Source organism: Erigeron canadensis, chromosome 4, assembly GCF_010389155.1.
Source record: "Erigeron canadensis isolate Cc75 chromosome 4, C_canadensis_v1, whole genome shotgun sequence".
NCBI classification, from domain to species: Eukaryota; Viridiplantae; Streptophyta; class Magnoliopsida; order Asterales; family Asteraceae; genus Erigeron; species Erigeron canadensis.
In genome coordinates, this window is record NC_057764.1 from 3,907,586 (window position 1) to 3,931,271 (window position 23,686).

The 23,686-nt window shown below is 35.3% G+C and overlaps 1 protein-coding gene and 1 pseudogene across 2 annotated transcripts; one reads left to right on the forward strand and one right to left on the reverse strand.

The window, feature by feature from the left end:
* Positions 1 to 492: 492 nt before the first annotated feature.
* LOC122596794 (sucrose nonfermenting 4-like protein) lies at positions 493 to 9,089 on the reverse strand. 2 transcript variants are annotated; one of them, XM_043769437.1, is made up of 12 exons: positions 8,842 to 9,089; positions 8,252 to 8,435; positions 7,383 to 7,490; positions 7,225 to 7,284; positions 4,027 to 4,116; positions 3,616 to 3,750; positions 3,156 to 3,291; positions 2,913 to 3,086; positions 2,181 to 2,244; positions 2,018 to 2,087; positions 1,394 to 1,511; positions 493 to 1,182 (listed from the first exon to the last, which is right to left on the reverse strand). In XM_043769437.1, exons 2-12 carry the CDS (start codon positions 8,342 to 8,344, stop codon positions 1,091 to 1,093), a joined length of 1,140 nt encoding a protein of 379 aa, XP_043625372.1. In that variant the 5' UTR covers positions 8,345 to 8,435; positions 8,842 to 9,089; the 3' UTR covers positions 493 to 1,090. The 2 variants fall into 2 exon arrangements, with proteins under 2 accessions (XP_043625372.1, XP_043625373.1); XM_043769438.1 differs by having other exon boundaries at positions 8,252 to 8,445.
* An 11,605-nt stretch (positions 9,090 to 20,694) lies between these two features.
* LOC122596838 lies at positions 20,695 to 22,273 on the forward strand (annotated as a pseudogene).
* The last annotated feature ends 1,413 nt before the right edge of the window (positions 22,274 to 23,686 follow it).

The window sequence follows — 23,686 nt, forward strand, 5'->3', positions numbered from 1 at the left end:
TCAGATAGAAGCAATATCTTGTTTAAATAGTCAAGATCTCAAGATTAATGATAGCACAATCTGAACTGATCTAACCGACTCGATTAAGCCAACAAGGCTATAAAGACTAGAAGCTGAACCAATTTAATACTTGATCAATAGCACAACAAAAGAAAAATCGCAAAATAACCTAGTTACTTGAATCTAGTAACCACCAATCTCATTTATTTATACTTTCGGTCAAGGAGCAACGAAACATAAAGGAGAGATAAACATGTGCAACTTAAACTTTATCATCAAACATTCAAACTCGCCACTAAACCAATACATAGTTAATCATGATCAACAGTTTTATCAAACTTCATACATATGTTTTCTTATGCCATACCACTAAAAAGTCGAAGGGAAGGCGAATTATGAAGCTTGATTTATGCTTTGTTCACACTACTTCACTTGGAAACATATTCGATCATAATCCTGTACTGGCAGTTGAGAGAGTAAAGCTTAACAATATAAAAGAAATGGTCACATAACTTTTATTAAGAGCCTATAGGCTAACATCTTAAATTTTCATAGATAATAATTATACCCCTGAGAATGGCTGGCTACTGGAGACACAATAGTTACATTGTTAAAAGGATAACAAAATAAACACCAACATAAAATCAAGCCTCCGGACTACTAAAATGGCCATTGTAAACATTCTTTTTTGAACAGTCCTCATGTCTATAACCAATGCTGCTATAATCAGTCACACCCATGAAAGGGCATCAGCCCAACCTATCCTAGTCCTAACCAAGCGGTCCTGTAGATCATGGTGCGTGGAGAGAAATGATACAATGTAGCTTACCCAATGGCACAGTTGGAACCAGTAAAGTCTACTTGACAGTGATGCCTTACATTGATGCCAGGGCAAAAACAAAAAAAATAAATTAACTCCTCTTTCAATTTACATAATTTTCTTTTTAACTAAAAGCATAAAATAAAGGAAGAAAAAAAGGAAAGAAACCCGGAAGCCAAAAGCTCAGACCGTGTACCAACCAAAGACTCGACATAAGACAGAACCATCACTTGTTTTGAGGATATGAAGAGGACTAAAATGGTTATTGGGTTATCCAAGCAAAAACTTGAATAAATCAGTTAATGAAACGATTCCCTCTACACGTTTGCTTCCTGCCTCCACTATAACAAGTCTCCTAACTCCTGAAAGTAATTAAAGAAATGATTTAGTAGTGTATGTATTAAAACATTATTTTGGGCAACTTTCTGTTGAACATATTTTACATGTCACATGTTACCCATTCCCCATTTTAAATATTTATTTTACTTGACCGTTTGAGATGAATCACAATTCATATCACCCCATTCCTAAATGCTAGTTGATGATTCAAAATTAGATGTTGAACTTAGTTACCGGGAATAGCGAGCCTGTCCATTACTTTATGCAGCGGATCAGTTCTCAAACACATGTGACATCTTTGTCCGTTAAAAAAGCCATAAGTTGCACTTGCTTCTTGAGTAAGTTGTAACGCCTGAATGTATATAAATGTATACACGTCTATCAGGAACATTTTGGACATAAATTACAACTTGAGGATAGAATTACATAATAGAAATGGCAGGTCACAAAAGATGCACTGGCCTTGTAAATGCAATCAAGCAAATAAATTTCTCTTCTTGGAAAACAAGAACTAAGCTCCTACCCACCTATATTTACACCATCTCAACTCTCAAGCAAGACTTGAGCCCACGACCACTAGGTTGATGGGTCACACACAATACCTCTCGGTTAAAGGCCCCTAAGGTAATATCAAGTACTAGCTGTTACATTCCTATAAAAACTAGAACTCATGAAATGTCCCACTACAATGCCTACATTTCCTCGGTCCATGGTTTCACTATTTTATGATTATCAAATGATCTTACGCTGATAATCAATCATGGTAAAACATTGCAATTGCATGGGACTCGCACAGTAAGAAATCATGTTTACAGAGCTACAAATCACAAATCAGATGACTGAATATGTATTGCCTACCTGATGAATGCTCAGTTCATTGAGGTGAATTTGTGCATATGCTCTATCTTTTGCCAAAGCAGTGATATCGCTGTAAAAGTAAAATGCCAAAAATAACAAAATATATAAGAAGCAAATACATACAAGTACACGAACAATCTCAATTCAGTAGGCTAAAATTTACCTTCGGCAGTATATGTCCAGCAACGAGTCATTGTCATCCACTATAGGCACTGCACTCACTTCGGCTGTAGCGGAACATAAGTATATATTATTAAAAAAAATACAACACCCACTGAAGAGTTTATTAGATATAATTCTTTTTGTGAATGAACTACAATATATGAAAATATTTAAGATAAAACATGAAATGTTTATTTTTATTGAAGTAAGCTTTTATACTTGTATGATGCACAACAAGTAAATCCGGTCATAACTTCAAAGAAGAGCTGAGTTATACACAATCTTAAGATGTAAACAGCCTTAGAGAAGAGACTATTAATCAGAGCGATATTAATAGTTCCATTAGAAATCAAATTTCAGACAGATGACATCATAACCTTGTAACAAACACCAAGTTATGTAATGATATATCAGCTACATACTTGATTGAAGCGAGAATTTTGAGTTACTGTTTTTTGTGAACAGCCAATAAGTCCATTAAAACTAGAGCTTGCAACAAAAACCCATTTACTTGTATTATATTTCAAACGGGTCAAATGCAATAAATAAATTAAGTTTTGAAAAAAATCTAAAAAGAAAAAAAAGCCAAATAGTCAGACAGATCAGATGGGTTGAAAGTTAACAAAGCATATATTATAAATACAACCTCCTAAGTTTAATTATTCAAAATATGAAATTGTTAATCAACTGTCGCAGTTAAATACTTTTGTTTGATGCATTCAACAGGGATCACCTTGAACTAATAAAGACAAGGCATCGCTAAGAGAGGCATTGGCTCTCAACATTGCTAATGGCCGTCCATTTGATTCCCCAATTTTTGGGACCCACGTGCCCAGAGGAATTGAGCAAATTGGTTGTTGAAGAATTGGCAAAGAGTCGTGTGCATGTTTAAAATGTCTGCAGATGCCTGAAATTGGTTTCTGTTAGTAATAGACATTATATGCATATAATTTCAACCACTAGATGAAAAACCTACATTTTAGAACTCCGGTTAAGGATGCCAAATGTAGCAGCTGGGGGATTGAACCATCGTGTGAGATGATTGGAATAGTAGCAACCTTGTTTTGCAACAGTTTCAAAGCAACATCTTTTAGCGAATCATGGGGCCCAGCCTGCATACAATTATAGAAATTTAAAATCACTGGTACACGGTTTCACAGATTCAGATTCAAGAAGTTGTAAATATAATTATCATATTGGCCAAATATATAGCATACAAATAGACAATAAATGTATAAAAATGAAGTTTCCAAGACACAAAGCACGAATCCAATTTAACTTGTATCACATTTCTTCAGGTATTACCATCATCCAAATTTCTACAAGTCCCATACCACATTAGGTACAACATATGCTAGAAGAAAGATCAGTAAAATCAATCATTAGAGGTTTAGAGAAGATGAGTTACTATAATAATGATCAAAAGAGGCACTTACATCAATGAGACGTCTTGGATGCAATGATCCATTACCATCAAATTTCCTTGTAAGCTGTAACTTACCCTCTTTCCAAGCTGATATCGTATGCGTCTCAAGCTCCTCCTCTGTCAAATCCGATCCATGATTCCCCAGCTGAAGTTTGTTAATACACTTTAGTTGTTATTGTAAGAGAATCCCATTTAAGTAAATTAGATCATTTGCTAATATAATTTGATCTGAAATATCTTGTAAAGTTTTGGGGGTTCCACTAATTAGTGATGTATCCTATCAGGATTCATTAGTTTACTGGAAAATTATCATTTTTCAACTATTGCAAATATCTAATACTTTCATTGAAGACCATTACAATAATAAACAGCAAGGGGACTATGAGCAGTTACATAACAAGTTACTCAGAATAAGCTATACCTCTCTAAGAATCAAGATGAAGTCTAACGGACTAAGTATTCCGACAAATCGACCAACTGCATGGTCCCAAAGAGGGGCGACTGAAATTCCCTGTGAATAGAACCATGTTCAGTTAGCCATTCACATCACACTACAGTGAGGCAGTATTCAGTAAGCATGTGACTTTACTTTAAAGAACCCTAACAATATCTAGAAACGTATAACTGGAGAATCAAGTTTACATTTAGTTTGAAGAAGATTTTAAGAAGATTAGGTATGTACTTTAGAACAAAAATCCATGGGCAGATTCTTGAATGAGCATCGTGGACTTTAAACATTGAGCTCTATCGTAATTTTTGATGATATAATTAGTGCATATCATATTCTTGTTTACAGAAGATGTCCTGACAATTTTCTCACTGTAAGTACAAACAAGGCCATCTACCAAGCTAACGGGATGGACAAAATTGTAAAAGTTCAATTTACAGGGCTTAAGAATTTATATCGATCATGTTTCATGAGAATGACTTTGCAAATATACAAGTTTAAAACTTTGAGGAGTGGACGGATATAGTATCAACTGGCAATTTCTACTAATCAACTATTTTAACTTTACTGAAATAGAAAACCTCTGGACATGGTTGTGATATATGTTTCTGTAAAGAGTTTTCCATGTGTGTGATTTCAATCGTTTATATGTTATACATAATACAAAAGCCTAATACTCACCATATACTGATGTCATCTATGTGCCAGTGACTAATGTTATGCTTCATTGATACACAAGATAATCAGATTAAATGTTCAGATGTTCATATGTATCTCACATATTGGACAACACAAACACTAGTTAACATAACATGGACCTAAAAACCAAAGAGTCTAAAAAAATACCAGAAACCTGATAAATAAAGTTAATTTTGTTACCCTTCACATGGTGATAAGTTTAAAAAAAAAAAAAAAAAACGAAAAAAAAACTTTTATATCCCATGCTTAATATCAAAGCCGAAATTCAAAGATATGTTTTCTTCCCGAATCAAGTTTAGAGTAAGTCTATTAAGTAGAGCCCTACTTACCTTTTGTCTAAATGTAAGTAATGTACTCAATAAAATACCAATATCGTCAACAAACTTCAACATCTGTTCCAACATAAGTAATTTGGTAGCCTGCAGAACTGCTAACCTAAATTTTTTGAATATTACCTTAATAAGTGATTGCTTCCATGGAATATTACCTAAATAGGATTTTGGACTAAATCCTGTATTAAATACTCCACCCCATGTCAACCACCATCATCTCCATTCTACACTTCACCATCTCTCCTCGCCCAACTCTAGCAACCTCACCGGTCAGTCCGACATCTCAAAAATCTACAATCTCAACATCAGTTCCTGAAATCTCGAAAGTTGTATTTGTTCAGATGTTCATATGTATCTCACATAATGGACAACACAAACACTAGTTAACATAACATGGACCTAAAAACCAAAGAGTCTAAAAAAATACCAGAAACCTGATAAATAAAGTTAATTTTGTTACCCTTCACATGGTGATAAGTTTAAAAAAAAAAAAAAAAAAACCAAAAAAAAATTTATATCCCATGCTTAATATCAAAGCCGAAATTCAAAGATATGTTTTCTTCCCGAATCAAGTTTAGAGTAAGTCTATTAAGTAGAGCCCTACTTACCTTTTGTCTAAATGTAAGTAATGTACTCAATAAAATACCAATATCATCAACAAACTTCAACATCTGTTCCAACATAAGTAATTTGGTAGCCTGCGGAACTGCTAACCTAAATTTTTTGAATATTACCTTAATAACTGATTGCTTCCATGGAATATTACCTAAATAGGATTTTGGACTAAATCCTTTATTAAATACTCCACCCCATGTCAACCACTATCATCTCCATTCTACACTTCACCATCTCTCCTCGCCCAACTCTAGCAACCTCACCGGTCAGTCCGACATCTCAAAAATCTACAATCTCAGCATCAGTTCCTGAAATCTCACATCCCATAACCAACCACTGCTCACTCCATCTTAATAGAGAGTTATATACTAAAATAATAAATTGACTTATAAAAACAAATACAACTTTCGAAACTTGTCTATATAAACTAATGATTGTTTTTATAAAAGTTTAATTGTTTTCAAGAATGTGAAAAAATATTTATATAATGAATGATTTTACAAATTAATTCGCAAAAAAAATACTTTTACTCCAAGTGGGCCGCATCAAGACTACTAAAAAGCCAAATGTTGCCACATCGATACATTTTCATCAGTTGTCAAGAACATCATGTAAAAAGGTTGTTGGTCATAATTCCACATAACTTGAAAGTACAATCTTCTAATGGCATTATAATGAGTATGTTACAAAGTACAGACTACGGACCTTAGGACAGAAGTGTAAGTAGATTGCTATTTACAAACTTTCCCTAAATACTAAGCATATCATGTTGCTAAGACCTTGGTCGTCTATTATGAAAGATTAATGATACAATATCCTACAAATTCATTCATTGTAATAATCATCCTACCTACTAGATTGTGACACTTGTCAATATCAATGCATGAGATAGAGAAACAGAAATCGTCGATTACACATGTCAACAAGTTATAGTTTTGAGAGCATTTTAGGAGAAAAACATGAGACAATAAGGGTATGTTTCGCAAAACTAGCTTGTGGCTAGAGCTGGTAGCTGATAGCTAGGTAGCTTATAGCTAGAGCTGGTAGCCTGTAATTGAATAAGTTGCTATGAGTGCAGAGAAAAACTTAAGACTATATTAAATCATAGGATTAGATGATGATAACATAATCATAATAATTCTATTCAGACAGAAAACACATGTGAGCTAATATACGAAATATGATGTCTGGACAAACACCACAGAAAATCAACAAACCACCATAAAATTTAAATCTAATGACAAAATCATGGAAAAATAGATTGTCAAAGTGAAGAAAATTATCGCAAAGATATGTTTCCGATAATCTTCCCAATGTTGAATGAAATGACAAGAAAACATCTCTCTGGAAAGATAGAAAGATATGCCTTCGATAAAATGGAATACTAAAATTAAATTATCCAGAAAATAAGAATCGGTAATGGGTTGAATTTAAGCATGCATGAAACATTTAATTCTGAAGACACGACTTAAAAGTTATTTAAGTCCTATGTGAGTATCAAAGAAACAAACTCATGAGATGATACCTGTTCATAGAGAACATGGAAAGCTTGCTTAACCGGTAGAGAAACATCCAAGGCGACAACCTACAGAACGCAAGGAGTAAAAACTAAACAGCTATACCAGCAATTCAGTATGAATATGTACAAATAACCTGAACACAAAAATAATTTAGACATCAAACCTTGCCAGATTCTGGAAGCAGGTCATAAGCGGTATGTGTAGAAAGGAATACAGATATACGATGACGAGATAGCTCTACATCAGCCTCCATTACCTTTGGAACCGCCTCCTATAAAGTATTAATATTTTGAAGTTATATGAAGACAAGTAAGTATTCAGAAGAAGTTTTAAGCAACTGTGCAAGAGTGACACCAAAATACAGAAACATCACCATTTATTGAATTATTGACATATTGTATACCATTGATGTCTACAATAAGCATTAGCGGCTACATGTGTAAACAAAAAACACAAGTTTGAAGTCCCGAGCCTATTGGCACAAACAATACCTCATGAACGAAAACGCACACTATATTACTAGTAAGATTGAATTAACAATATTTACTTCGTGCATCCGAAAATAAATGTGCACCTTTCTATTATAGTTTGTCCAAAAAAAAGTATCCATCTTCAAAAGTAATATATTAACTTTACAATTCTACCCTTTATATTTTCTTTTCACAATATAGATTCTAAAAAACAGCATATATCAAGAGTAAAAATTGTTTTCTAGCTATCTTATGCAATGATTATAAATTCTGAAAATTTTGTGTGATTTCCATTGTGGCAACTTATGTTAGAGCAAATGGAGTTTCCTGTTTCTAAGTCCTCGAAAGCAGTTTAAAAACCCACATTTCGAACAAAAAAAAAACAAGCAAAATATAAGCAAACATATCATGTTAGTTACTTAGTTGCAAAATTAAGTTTTCAATCCCTTCCTCTTCCTCGGAGCACTAAAATGATACGCGCCACAACAATATAAATAAATGCATACATGGAAGTGAAATTAAGTAGTTAGCTAATAACAATCACATAAAAGAATCATCTTACCGAGTGATGAAAGGGATCACTATCGATTTCCATACTATCTCCACTAATGCCGGGAGGAGGAGGAGTTTCAGTAACTGGAAACCGAGGAATCATATCAGCTTCTCTACCCACCGAGATTACGCTCAATTAGACTATCAACGTTCACCGTCCATCAGTTTACAATCCCCCGTTATAAAAAGACACACTGCACATAACTAACAGCACATTTAAAAATTAGAAAAGCAACGAAACCAATATATATATATATATACACACACATTTATTTCATAATGTAGTTTGTAACAAACATATATATACATAATCCATCATCAAAAAAGCAACCCCCCCAATAACAAAAAACTAAATTTTTGCATCATCAAGTTAAAAACTAAAATAATTGATATAAAAGTCCTAACATTTTTCATTGCACACTTAACTTATAGCAAAAAAGCTCAAACCCCATTAACTAAAAATCATTTTCCTACACAATCCCTAAACACCCACAAAAAAATTCCCATAAAAAATATAATCTTTCTATTCTTGGAAAACAATTCATTATATAAATAAATGATATAAGAAAATATAAATGAAGAAGCAAAATGTGTTCTGACCGATTAATGAGTGTATTTCAAGAATTAGAGAAGAAGGGTGTATCAGGATAGATGGATTCTAAGCCGTACAATCAATAAACATTTGATCCAAAGATGGAAATAATTAATTATAATTATAATTATAAAAAGAAAGGTGTGGAAATTGTTGGGGGATTTGGGAGTTGAGTAAAGAGAGAAAGAGGTGAGATGATGATGATGATTTTGATGATGAGAGTTATGTTCGTTTTATTTTTTTATTTTTTTATCTTATTTTATTTCTTTTATTTTTGGGATCGAATGTATAGTAGTGATACATATTGCTCCTTTGTCAATTGTCAATATGTAGTGATACATATTTGGTTTTATTTTCCTTAGTTGGATTATGATTTTGGTTGAGGTTTCGGTTGACTAATTAAACATTTTTATGATTCTGTTATAATTTTAGGGTGGAATTAATATTGTTTAAGGGTAAAGTTACTTTCAAATTAAAAGGGATTTAACTTTATATGAGAAAATGATAATGGATGATTATGTCGGTGAAAATAGATGATTTTATACTTTTTGGCGGTTTCTTAATGGTGTGAAGGATTAGCCTCACGCCACCAAGTGTTTTTATGAAAGTGTTTGTGTGTGTAAGAATGCATTAGATTAGGATGGATCTCATGAGGAAGTATTTATAGGTCTCCCATGAAGGATCCAGAAGTTGGGCCTAACGGTGACATTAAGGAGTGGCCGTTATCGTCTGTCAGCTGTTGCAGCGAAGTCTGATTGGAAAGTACAAGTACGGTCTGATCGTGCTAGTGCACGTTCTAAATTGTACTATTTGTCTGCAACGTGAGCGTAGCCATCGGATCCTACATATTGATATTGGGCTCCTATGTCTTATCTCAGTGGTGAGTTCGAAGGGGTCTATAACCATCATTAGTGCACCTAATTCGTGGATACCGGAGGGTTAGCAATGGTACATCATCAAAGCCCCCAGCCTAGCATTATATTCTTTTATAATGATGGGGTTAAGCTAAAATATTTTGAAAAAATTTTAAATTTGCTTACACTTGATATGAAAATTTTGAATGTAATAAACCCGGAGAGTTCAGAGAGTATTCTCTTATACTCTTCCCCTCCTAAAAAAAGAAGGAAAAAACTAAAAAATAGATTAACAGATTTGAATTTTCTAGAAATATATCATGATGTTTTGTTTTTATCCCATTATGGGTTTATTAATGGGTTCCACTTGTCGTGCTCGGAGTTGTCGTAATTAAAGTTTCCATCCTCGATACCCGGTGGAAAACACGTGGTGCCTTCTGACGTTACGTTGCCTCGAAACGTCCCATCACGGGCTACTGTAACATCTCTCTTTCCTATAAATACTTCTCAATTTTATTTTTTTTCATTTCTCACTTTTCTCATATACCAAACGCTTTTTCTCTCGTTTCTACCGAATTCGTAGCTTTCGTAGCCTTCAAAACCTTTTAAGTCTTCTCTCTTTTGTTCGGATCATTCGCAGGTGTGTTTTTGCTTTCACTTTATATTTTTATTATGGGTAATAGAAAGGATCTATGCATAAGTTTCTGTTCTGTCACGAGGGACGAATTGGTTCAATTTTTAAAAAGTCATAGGTTCCCTTTAGGGTATCATTACACTCTCCGGACGGTAAAATTGTTCTGTATATGGCTATGTTTGAAGTGGCGAATGTCCGGCTGCCATTTACTACATTCTTTTGTGAGGTGCTTACACATTTTAAGTGCCACATCTCTCAACTTACGCCTTTCGGGGCCCTTCGTATAACAATGTTTGAGGCTATATGTCGTGCTCATGAGGCGGAGCCTACGGTGGATACCTTTCGCAAATTTTATTGCCTGGGTGCTGACGGGGATTAGTTTACTATTCAGAAAAGGCCGAGATCGAAACTTCTGGAGTGCATTTTTGGTGTGACTGCATCCATAAAGGGCTGGAAGAAAAGGTTTTTTTATGTCGATGCCTCCGTAGTACCCAATGCATATCCTGCGTTGCTGAGCATGAAAGGCAATGCTCGCGGGACCCTCGCAGACCCTCTAACTAATATTGAATTTGACCCCGAATTGGTGGTAAAGTTATGTAGGTCTACACTCAGTCGGACGCTACCAGAGGCCATTTTGTACCTGGCCAAATTAAGTTCTGTTTGGAAGTACCACCCGGCAGCCCCGAGGCTCGTTAACAAGAAACGGGAGGGTACGGAGGCTCCGCCCCTTTCTGAAGAATTTCCACACACACACACACACACACATATATATATATATGTATTCATTTGTTAACATATGCATACTTTTGTTGCTCGTGTCGTAGTCTAAATTCTTTTTATTTTTCGATTGCATGTCCTTATGTATAATGTGTTAACCCTACATTGGTTTTCTTTGCAGTTATGGAATTTTTGTCTTATATGGGTTCCAAATTGGAAGACATTGATGCTGTTCCGGAGCTTCCGGAGGTCCAGACCCCAAAAGAGGTTGCTCGTGTGTCTTACGAGGATGATGTTATCGTTTTAAAAGATACTCCAGAAGCTGTCGCGCGCCGGAAAAAGATTGAGGCAGATTATGCCAACCGTCTTGTTAATAAGAAAAAGAATGATAAAGAGGAAATTGCCACCAGCGGAGCTTCCGGGAGGGAGATTAGACGGAAAAGGAAGTCGGAGAAAAAATCTGTTTCTAAGTCTTGCAAGAAAGCTAGACCACAAGTTGATGTTGTGCCTGAAGAAGTTGATGATGACCAGCAAGCTGAGGAGGGGCACATGGTGCGGAGCGTCCGCAGCGTGGGGCTGGGAAGAGCCCTATGGCTGTGAGAAAGATGAGGAAAGAAGCTCGTGAAGAAGGTCATGAGGTTGACGATTCTGATGATGAGGCCTCCGGCACTGGTGGTAATGAGGCAAAGCCATCTGGGGATAATCGTCCTCCATCTTTGGGTATTCCGTGGGTTCCGAATTCAAAAGCTCCATTTAAGGTTACATTTCCAAGAATTCCCCGTGATAGTTGCTTGGAGAAGGATGAAGAGAAAGAGGATTGCATTGCCCGTGCGATGCTTCTGGCCCGTCTTCAAGATGTTGCCCTGATGTAAGTTGAGGAGTTTAGAAGTTCTACCAACGAAACAGCTATCCGCCATATGTCGGAACAAGTAAGTCTTCTTATCCTTTACGGTTTTTTGCAATAGAATTTTAATAGCATAGTACTCATTACATTCTTGTTTGTTTGTGTTTTTTTTTTTTTAGAATGACTACTGGAGGCGTTGGGATTTGATGGAAGCTAAGGTGGAGGACTTGAAGGAAAAAAATAAAGAGTATCGTCGGAAGATCTGGGACCTTAATAATCCAGATTCAGAGTTGCAATCCCAGCAGATGGCTGACACGGAGGCTGACAACGTGGCTTTGAAAAATCAAGCGCAGATGGCGGAGCTTGAAGTGGTTGCTCATCGTAAAAAGATTGAGGAGTTAATGGAAGAGAAGAAAAAATTGAGTGACAATTTATACGAGGAAGATATGAAAGTTGAGCAGCTGAATTCGGAGGTTAATGATTGTAAAATTATTGAGAGGGAGCTGTGTGATAGGCTGCAGGATAAGGACGAGGAAATCAAGAGGATTGGTGCAGATAGGGCGGAGCTTATAAGAGGCATTCCCTCGATATTTGACAAGCTCCATTCAAGCGGAGAGTTCGCAAAGGAGATGGGTAATATGCAGGGTTGTGCTTTGACAATTGGTTTCAATAAGGCACTTAGGAAAGTTAAAGCGCAGGTGCCGGAACTAGATATTACACAGTTTGAAGGATACTAGCGAGAGAGTGTCGCAACTTTGAAGGAAGCAACTCGAAGGTTTGGCGAAAAAAGGTTTGAATATCTTAACGTGGTTGCTTCCGACGCCGACCTCTCCACTGCAGAGATCCTCACTATTCCTGCCCTCGGTGCCTCCGCTCTTGCTCAAGTTACTACCTCTTCCGCTGCACCCTCCAGCTCCATGGTCTAAAATCCTTGATTGCATGTTGGCTTTCTTTGTTTGAACAATTTGATACAATATTTTGTCTGTAATCGGCCTTTGTTGGCCTTACACAACATTCTCTTCCTTTCTTCATAACTATCTGTGGACTACGACTAACTGGTGATGGTCGTAGCTTAATCCATTTTTATTCTATGCATACTTGTTTGTTTATGGTGCTTTTATTGTCGTGTGTATGCAACTTATATATCTTTGAGCAATATATTGTGCTAACAAAGGGTTGTATGGTAGGTCTGGTGTAACTTCCGTAGCATTCATTTGCCTATGGAGTCTTTTCTTTGCCAGGTTTCGATTTCCATACTTGATAAGTCCTTTTAGTTTTATGTGAATGATATTTCTCTCTTTGCAAGACTATTGGGGTCTTGCGACACAAGGTTGCGAGCCTATACGTCTGTTTGCGCAGGCTAAAAGGTAGCCGTAGCGTATTAAGTTTCTTGTGTATATTTGGGAATAAGGAAAAAATTCTAGGATTTATATCTATAATTTTTATACGTGTTATGTAGCGTAGGCTCCGGTTAGCCGTAGCGTGCTTAAGTCTAATCAAGTATTTAGAGAGTTTCCGAGGTTTATATTCATAATTTTGTAAGCATTACATAGCGTAGGCTCTGGCTATCCGTAGCTTGTTTTAATTTAATTAAGTACTTAGAAAAAGTTATGAGGTTTGTACTCACAACTTTGTAAGTACTACACAACGTAGGCTCCGGTTAGCCGTAGCTTGCTTTAATTTAATTAAGTACTTAGAAAAAATTCTATGGTTTTTATCACAACTTTGTAAGTACTACACAGCGTAGGCTTCGGTTGGCCGTAGCTTGCTTTAATTCAATTAAGTACTTAGAAAAAATTTCTTTGTCAGTAGGTAAACTTACCCCCTCATGGAAATAAGGAAAAAATTTCTTTGGTCGTAGAGATTTTCTGGACCTCCAACCCCCTCATGGAAAATTTCTTTGAGCTGAGAACTCCAAGACTCGAACTTGAGACCTTAGGTAAACTTACCCCCGGGACCCACATAGTGGATTTAGAAGGCACCCTGGTCACTAGGGTTTAAGCCAATGGTTATCTAATTACTTATCTAGTTAATTGCTAAATATCTTTTTAAATGTCACAAGTTAACTACTTTTCTAATTACTTGTAACAACCGTCACCTGAGCGTTCGTCTGACTGTATTTTTCCGTTCGAATAAGGTTAGTAACCGTCAAACATAAGTCTAAAGACGTGAGTTTTTATGGATTAAAGTATGATTAAGACATGTCATTTTATTGTATACTAATGTTTTAGACTTTTAAGAGTTGGTGCGAATGTTTGAGGAAAACTAGCTGTTTAATAGAAATGCCTAAATAAAGACTTAAAATACTTTCGTGAGTCAAATATGGTCATGTGACTAGTTTTTGTGTTCGTAATTCAAAAATATATCATAAAATATGGTCAAATCATTTCTATGACATTCGGTGTTCGTCCGGTAAGCAAAAAGGACTAAAACTGTCAGGCGTTCCATTAGTCTGACGGACCTCCCCTCCCTTGGCTCTCCCTATAAATAGAAGACCAGCCTTTTGCCCTCTTTTCCTTGTTTTGTTCGTTCACATAGCTACACACATACTCAAGGTTTTCTTTCAAGAATTTTAGCAAAATTTTCTATTGATTTTCGGTTCTAAACGCGTGTAAATCAATCAAGGCTTCAATCATCGATCAAGAAACAAGTGTGTATTATCATAATCATCATCAAAAACGTGGGTAAGGTTGTTCTTCATCTATTTAATTCGTTCTATGTGTATATATACATTTACTTTTTCGGTATTTATCAAAAGCTAAGTGAATCATGTTGTTTGATTGTGGATTGTGCATCTTTCGGTTACATTTGTGTGTAAGAAACGAATTGAACCTTGATTAAGGCTTTGATTTGACATATTATGCATTCATGTAATTGGTTTTGTGCAACTACATATTGAAGATATCCTTTACTTGGCTAAAAGACTCAAAAACTAGTCGATTTCGTATCCTAGATCAAGATTTGTGCAATTGTCAATTACATGACGTATGAAATCGGTTGAACATCATACTTTTTGTACTGAATTGTGTAACTTTTGTGCATCCAAGACCCATGGGTATGAATTGGCTAGCCATAATCTTCGTCGTTTTAACAAAATCGCATCGAAATCGTTCGTTTTTGCTCAAAATGCGTCCAAATCCGACCACGGACAGGTCTAGCTCGACCTCTACCTGGTCTAGCTTGACTTAGGCAGGTCTATCTCGACCTCAATCAGGTCTAGCTCAACCTCTGCTGGTCTAGGTCGACCTCTCATGGATTCTGTCGCTTAAACGTCTCGTAAAGTTACTAGTTTGACCCGAAATGACTTGTTTTAACTCTCGGACCCTTAAGTTCTGGTAATAACTCATTTTGACCTCTGTCCAGGTCTAACTAGACCTGTCATGGTCGAGTTCAACCACTTACCTACTCATATAATCGATTTCTTTGGCCCTTCGTGTCCATACGCGCTTAATCGGTTCTTAAACTTGACCAGTTTTCTCAAAAAGTCTAGTTTTGGTCCAATTGATTAACGTGTGATTAAATGGTTTCAAAATAACATTTTTGGGCTGTAGTTGGTCGAGTTCAACCATAAGGTTGAGCTCAACCTCAACTCGTTTCGGTTTCGTAAGCTTTTCGGTTAAAATCTCTGGTTTCGTCTAATTTTGATTAAATTCGAGTAAAACTTATTTTGGGCTATGTAATGATTTGAAACTTAAGAAAGGTCATTGGTGTCAAATCCAGACTCTTGTTCGGTTTATTCGAGTCTCGTAAATTTTAACAAACGTCGTTTTAAAAGTTAAATAAAGACATATGGACTTAAAGGCATTTCTAATAGGCTAAGACTTAAGACAAAAGACTTTTATTGTGACTTGCCATGTACTATTGATAGGTGTTGATTGTCATGTACTTTGATTGTGCTTGTCGTGCTCGTTCGTTATACTTTCATAACACCTTTCGGGTGAGTTTCGTAGCCCCCTTTTTATTACAAGTTTTGGGGTGGAAAGTATACTTATTTTTCAAACAGTTTTGTCGATTTCTGCTTTATGTTCAATATTGAGCCTGTGCGTATAGAGTTACTTGTGCCATTTGACGTACTTTTGTCTTGTTGTGCGTGTGTGATTATGTTTTTGTTATTGTGCTTATTGACGTGCTTTTATGTGTATTGGAGACTTGAGACTTTGGACTAAGGAAGGTACCGTAAGGCCGGACTTTGAGACATTGAGACTTGAGATTTTTGGACTTATTATGGCGTAACTCTGCTCGTTATATATTGAATTATTACCTGTTAGACTTAAAAGAATCGACAAAAGACTTATTTCTTCGACTAGACTTTTGACATAAAACCTAAGTACTCACCAACCTTTGTGTTGACACGTTTTAGTATACTTTTCAGGTACCCAGGCTAATCAGGGATAAAGACTGTTATGCTAGGCTTGGACTTCGGAGATTAGAGCTCCGTTATGTATTGTTAGACTTAAAGGCTACATGCCTTGGACTATTTCTTTATGGACTTGTTTGTAATAAGCTATTTTAGCACTGTTATGACTTGAACTCATGTTTTTGGAAATATATTTATTATATTCTATTTCATTTAGCGGTATCTATGTAATTCCATGTCGTGCTGTACTTTTCATGACACCTCATGTTTTCATCAACGGTGAGGTGTTACATTACTTATGTACTTTGATCTTTGTTCGCGGGGATAAGAGCTTTTTTCTTTGTCAAAATTCGTGTTACTAAACAAAAGTGATGTCTTGCCAAACACGCAATGGGTTGTGAGGCTAGCTGGCCAGCTAAGTTATACCATGTCCAACTTATGACCCCTTATGGCACAACAAAATTTAGCTAAGATTTAGATCGTCACTTTAATAGTTCCTTCTCTCATTTCCCCTATGAGCTCGTGCGTTTGTTGTAACATCCAAAAATTATTTTAAGGTAAAAAGTTAACCCTTTTTGTAGTTTTGGCACTAAAATAAGTTCCTAGTATTTTATATTTGGATACGGGGATAATTTAGTTAGAACTTTAGCGGATAACGGGTACAAAAATTAAAAAGGAGCGTAGCATTTCCTTGTATTGCCAGCCAAGTTCTTCCCTCCCTTAGCCACACTTCCATTACCTTCTTCATCCTTCTTGATTATCCAATCCAACTTAAATCCATGCAATTGAGACTTCTAATCTCAAATTAAAGATTCATCTATCAAGCATAATAATAATCATTCTCTTGAAATCAAGAAATTAAAAGTTAGGGTTTGAGTTGGAGTGGTGGTGGTGGCCGAAAATCCAAGAGGAAAAAGAGGGGAAAAGAAATTTATGACCTAAAGTCTTAAATTAAGTTCTTGAATCCTTTGAGATATTGATTCTTAACCTAATTTCTTCTCCCATCTAAGAATTAGGTTTCTTGAAAGGTGGAATTTGGGGATTTTGCTAGTAATGGGTTTTTATATGATTTTCCCCAAATTCTTGTATATTATGAGTTAGTTATTGAGTTGCTTATTGAAATTTATTATAATGAGAATAATGGAAGTGAAATTCCAAATATGACAATGGTGATTTTGCTAGTCAAGTGAAGTAATGTTGATGATGATGATGATTTCTTGAATTAATATGATAATTTTTGTAAGTAAGCAACTCAATGACTTATTGGGGTGATTAGAGGTTAGGAATGCTACTGAATGGTTAGTTTGGCTATGTTGAAATAGCTAGGAATGTGAATATTGCCTTATATGAGTATTATGATATCTTGATAGGTTGAAATTGTTGCTATTGTGGTTATCTTGATTTGTTTGTTGTGTCGCGAAGAAGGTGAATATACTTGCATATCTTTGTACATTCATCGGGTCAATTACCATACGATGTTGAGCAATTTCCATGTGTGGTAATTGATTTGGCGTTAAGCCTAAGTAGTAGCTTTCTTTGATTACAGGCCTAATTGGTGGCCATAGCTCATGTGGAGCATTGTTATTGTAATATTTTATTGTGATTGTAATCATTTGCTTATATGGATCTATGTAATGCGTTGGCACAAAGGTGAGTATTATAGATATGACACGGCGGTGTCATAGTCTATATGCGACAGTCCTTTGTGTAGTGCCCTCCTTCGTTTATATAATTGTATGCAAGCATATTCACTAAGCATTCGCTTACCCGTTTAGTTTATACCATTTTATAGGTAGTTCCGGAAGAAGGAACTAGGCTTTGTTGATTGAAGTGTCGTCGATTTGGATTGCTAGTGATTTTGGAAGGTAGTTTGACCATTCGCGGAAGAATGGTATCCTTTTGGTTAGAGACTTAGATGTCCCTCTTTATCTTGGCTCTTGGTACATGTTGGATTTTTGATGGTCATGCTTTTGGTTTTGCAAAACTTGTTGGTTGACTTGAAATGTGGCAATTGGGGTAAAAGACCCATTTGATGGTGTATATAAGTGTGGGATCAAATTGATGTTATAAACATGTTTGTAAATGTGTCAATATCTTGTTTGAAATCTGAAATGTTGTCCATGAAGTGTAGTGTTAAATTTGAAAGTTGTATGTTGATCAAAGTGCTGAATTTTTATGGTGGTGTTGCTGATCTGGCCCTCACTACGGCGCAATGAGGGTGAGTCTTCCCACTGCGGCGCAGTGGGAATCTTCTGTTCTGCAGGGTGCTTTGCTCCCACTGCAGCGCAGTGGGGATTGCACCTTCCCACTGCGGTGCAGTGGGTATACTCTGTAAAAAAAAAAATCTTGTTTCTTTTATAAATCGAGCCTAGTCGTTTCATTTGTCAAACTCAATTCTGATTGCCTTTTTCATATTCTATATATATATAATTAAAAACAGTGAATCGGGTTTTGTGCCTCTCACATTTCAACAATATTTTGATATTTTTTCCTTCTTTGTAGTTTATCCTCATTCTAGCTTCTCACACTCTCCCTGTAATTTGGCCCATATGATAAAGCTCAATTTTCAAATCAAACCAAATTCTGAAATTCATGAATACTCCTCCATGCATTTTTTTTTTCATTAAAGTGTTTATATAATTTTATTCAAAAACCATGGACTTTGCACCAATTTTTTATATGACGTTTATTTATAACAAGATTTTGCGATTTTACTTATATTTTCAATACCTAACCTATAATAGTGCCTACTTTTATAAGTTATTATTTTAATATTGTTATGCTAAATATTTCAACAATATTTTAATATTTTTTCCTTCTTTGTAGTTTGTCCTCATTCTAGTTTCTCACACTCTCCCTGTAATTTAGCCCATATGGTAAAGCTCAATTTTCAAATCAAACCAAATTATGAAATTCATGAATTCTCTTTGCAGATTTGCCCGTGTGAGATACTTTGTACTATTTGTTACTTTTTGAATAATCAACCTATCTATATTACTATATAAAAAATATAGCTCTATGTTAAAAGTTATAAAAAATAGGACACGTGAATTGACCAAACTACTGTTAATGAATTAAATTATCAACATCTCTTAATATAAAATTACATCATCAGTTTATTATATTATAAAATATTTCCACTATCTTCTTTAAATAAAACATATTTACATTAATTATCTATAGCATTTGATGCTACCGCCACCATCCATAGATTATATTCTCAACATTATTAGTGAACATTTTAGTGACAAATTAAGAATTATATGTAGTAAATCAGTATGACACATATATTGCTTTCTATTTCTATTTCGCTTTACAATTAATAAAATAGGGTTAAGTCACTGGATGAACAATGTACTTTTCCTCATTTATATGGTTGCCCATTAAACTGAATGACTAATGTATTTTGCCTCATTTACATGGTTGTCTATTGAACTAGATTATTAGTATATATCACCAACATAGTTTTCTATTTTTTACTTAGTTGACCAAATATGGACCTGATGACTTACAATAACAGGTTAAACTCTATATTTACTTTTTATTTTCTCATAAATTATCTTCATCATCTTAATCAATTTTCCAGGCGAACATTCCGGTAAAAATTCCGGCAACCATGTTCTTTCGTTTCAAATTGACCCAAACTTCCAAAAACTGGGTCATACTGGGTCGTCAGTGCATAAATTTGGGTGACACTGGACTTTAAAATATTTTCAGGTGAGTTATTATTGGTCAAAAGGAAAAGTGAAATTCTAGAGTACGGATCATAACGGATTGAGTTGATTGTTGGGTTGTTAAATTTCTGAAAAATAAAAATAAAAATAGAGATTAACTTGTGATTGTAAGTCATCAAGACGACATTTGGTCAACCATGTAAAAATTAGATAAGTATATGGATGATGTATATTAATAATTCAGTTCAATAAGCAACCATGTAAATGAGGAAAAATACATTAGTCATCCAGTTCAATGGGCAACCATGTAAATAAAGATTAACCTGTTATAGCAAGTCATTAGGTCAACAGTTGATCAACCATGTAAAAAATTAAAAAGTATATGTATGATACACATCAATAATCTAGTTCAATGGACAACCATGTAAATAAAGAAAAGTACGTTGTTCATCTCGTCACATAAACCAATAAAATATTTGGGCAAATCATATTCTATTTCATCGCGAGTATATGTTCACCCCTCATAAAAGCGAGAGCAGTTATCTAGTTAATTTGTGTAATTTCCATCTTCATTGTCCGGGACAAGCATTGCTTTACCAAACTCTATTTTACCGAACAAAAGGACCGACTTTTCTTACCAAACCTGTGACAGGTTGTGAGGCTGGACGAGGTACGGCCCGTTATGGTACGGCTTAATCCGGTTAAAAAGACCAAACGGATGGAGATCTGTTAAAATTACGGTTACTAAGTAATCATTTATAAATACAATTATGACGTCTAAACTACTTTAGTTAGAATTCAAAGAATCACTACAACTTCCGAAAATGTCAACAAACCTTCTTTCTCCTCCACCACCATATCGGAGCTCCGGCAATCCCACGCTCACTTTATCAAAACTGGTCTGATTACCCACCCATTTTGCGCCAGCCGTCTACTATCCTCCGCCGCCACCGTATCACCACCACATTCCCTCTCATACGCACACTCCATTTCCACACACTTACAAAACCCAAATTTATATGCTTACAACACCTTAATCCGTGCATATGCCAACAGCCCGACACCCGAAACCTCGTTCAATCTTTTTATCAAAATGATGTTTGACAGTAAAGTTGACCCAAATAAATATACTTACACCCCTGTATTGAAAGCTTGTTCAGTTACTAAAAATGTTGGTCTTGGAAAACAGGTTCATGGGCATGTGATAAAATGTGGGGTTGATGATCATGTGTTTGTTTGTAATACTTTGATTCATATGTATGGGAAAGGCGGGTCTTTTGAGATTGACGGTAAGGTGTTTGATGAAATGTCTGACAGAGATGTTATTTCGTGGAACGTGGTTTTGAGTGCTTATGTTGATATGGATATGATGGAATTGGCGCGTGGGTTGTATGATGACATGCCTGAGAGGAATGTGGATTCTGGGAATATAATGATTTCTAGGTATTTTAGGGATAGATTGGTTGTTGAGGCGAGACGTGTTTTTGATGGGATGTTAGTGAAAGATTTTGTTTCTTGGAATTGGATTATAAAGGGGTATGCTCATAATAGGGATTTTGATCAAGTTTTTCAGCTTTTTGAAGATATGAGGAAGGTTGAGATGGTGCCTGATGATGATACATATGTTATCGTGTTGTCTTGTTGTGCTAGTGTGAGTGGTTTGACCCAAGGGGAATGTGTTCATGGTTATATTCATAAGAACAGGATTGAAGTGGGAGGGTTTTTAGCTGCTGCGCTTGCGGTCATGTACTCAAAATGTACATTTTTGTATTCGGCATTGGGATTATTTTATGTCGATTTGAAGGATGCTAGTATATGGTGTTCAACGATAACTGATTTACAATTCCGTGGCTTTGATGATTGCATTAGGATTGTTAAAATTGTTTAATAATGGATATGCGAAATATTGTCTTAAACCCAATGAGGTCATGTTGGTTAAGGTTTTATCACATTTGTTCGATGAATTAATGGCAGATGGTTGTACACTAGATGAAGGTTACAAAATATTTGAACTTATGGTTCACACTCACAAGATCAAGCCCACAATCGAGCACTATGGATGTATGGTAAACTTTCTTGGCCGATTTGGACTGTTAAAAGAGGCTGAAAAACTTGCAAAAGAAGTTCCGTTTGAAGAAGCTCGGATTGTCTGGGAGTCTCTTTTGGGGGCTTGCAGACGTCAATGACGTTGAAATGGAAGAGCGTGTCGCTAATAAGCTTCTCAACTTAGATCCACTGGACAGTGATGGTTATGTTCAGTACTTGATAGATGTTCATGAAACGTAGCTAGATATTTGCTTTAAGCTTAAAACCTTCTAAGGTAGTCTTTAAGTTATTTAAGAGTTTTTTTTTTTTTTTTTTTTGTCTAGTCGAGATCAAGTATCAAAATAACTAACTCGTTTAAACGAAAATATATATGATAAGCAAAAATAACTAAGTTAAAGTGTTAAAAGTAACAATGAGGAAGTACACCAATAAATCTTTTGGACACAAAACCAGACATGAACATCAGATAAGAATCCTTCAACTTCAAACCGATATGAGGCCGAAATCCTTTTCCCATTGCAACTTTCATATAAGACTTCTTTTCCTCCTTCATCATCATGGAACACCTATGCTTTGTTAATTGAGACTTACAATTAGTATCTTCCACCATGACCTCAGATTCTTCTTCAAGGATGGTTTCGAGTTTCGCTTGAAGAATTTGATCAATATCCATTCGTGCTTCGGTTTGTAAACTTCGCTTGCTTCTCCAAACGGGCACAACCCACCACATTTGTCTACCTCTTTTCCTCATGATTATTTGTTTGTATATACTAGCTAATAAAGAAGGTTGGTTTGTAAGTTTTGTATATATATAAAAAGAAGGCTAGCTAGGGTGTGATATTGATGCTTTACAGGGTGGTTTGATGATGAAATGTTTCTTAGATATATAGTAGGTGAATGACCTTTAATATTCCACCAAACGTACTCCTTTCTCATTATTAGAAGATAGGATAAGGTATATCTAAATTATACTCGTATATGTGTACTCATGCATGCTAAAGATGCTTAGCTAATTATTAGTGTAGTTTTAATATATAGTAATCAAGTGCTTAATTATAATAATAGTTTATTATAATATTAGAAAGTACAGTTACCACTAAAACATAACTTTAAACTAAAGTTGATATTATAATGTTTTGTATTGTGAGTAATTATTAAACAACATGTATCTATTCCAGGTTATCCTTGTCACAAACAACATACGAGTAATTAGAAAGCCGTATTAGCTTTCTAGTAATTCGTCTCTCAAGTACATTTTTTACCAACAACAATATTTATTTATCGTTTTTACAAACATCCACTTAATCTTCCATCTCTTACACCCACAATTTTTGTCAGGATTATTCTCCACAAACACCTAAAGATATATATGTTTCACCTTGATATTTTTCATTTACAGCAATACTCTTTCCATAAACATTGTGCATATGACCATGTCACCATTTCTATGTGCACCTTTGATATGAGTAGTCTAAGTAGGTGAATAAATAACTTAGATTGTACCATTTCAACATTAGAAAAACTAAAGAAACGATATGTTAATAATATTTTGACCAATTACAATTGTGAAACAATAAAGTTATCATAAGTTATGTTGTTTTTTGCTATATATGTATAGGTACAGGTTAGGTAAAACATGCAGTACCTATCTTAGGTAAAGTAAGGGGGATTATAAAAAATTCCAGAGGAGGTTATGTAAAATTCAGGGCGGGATATGTGTGTTTATC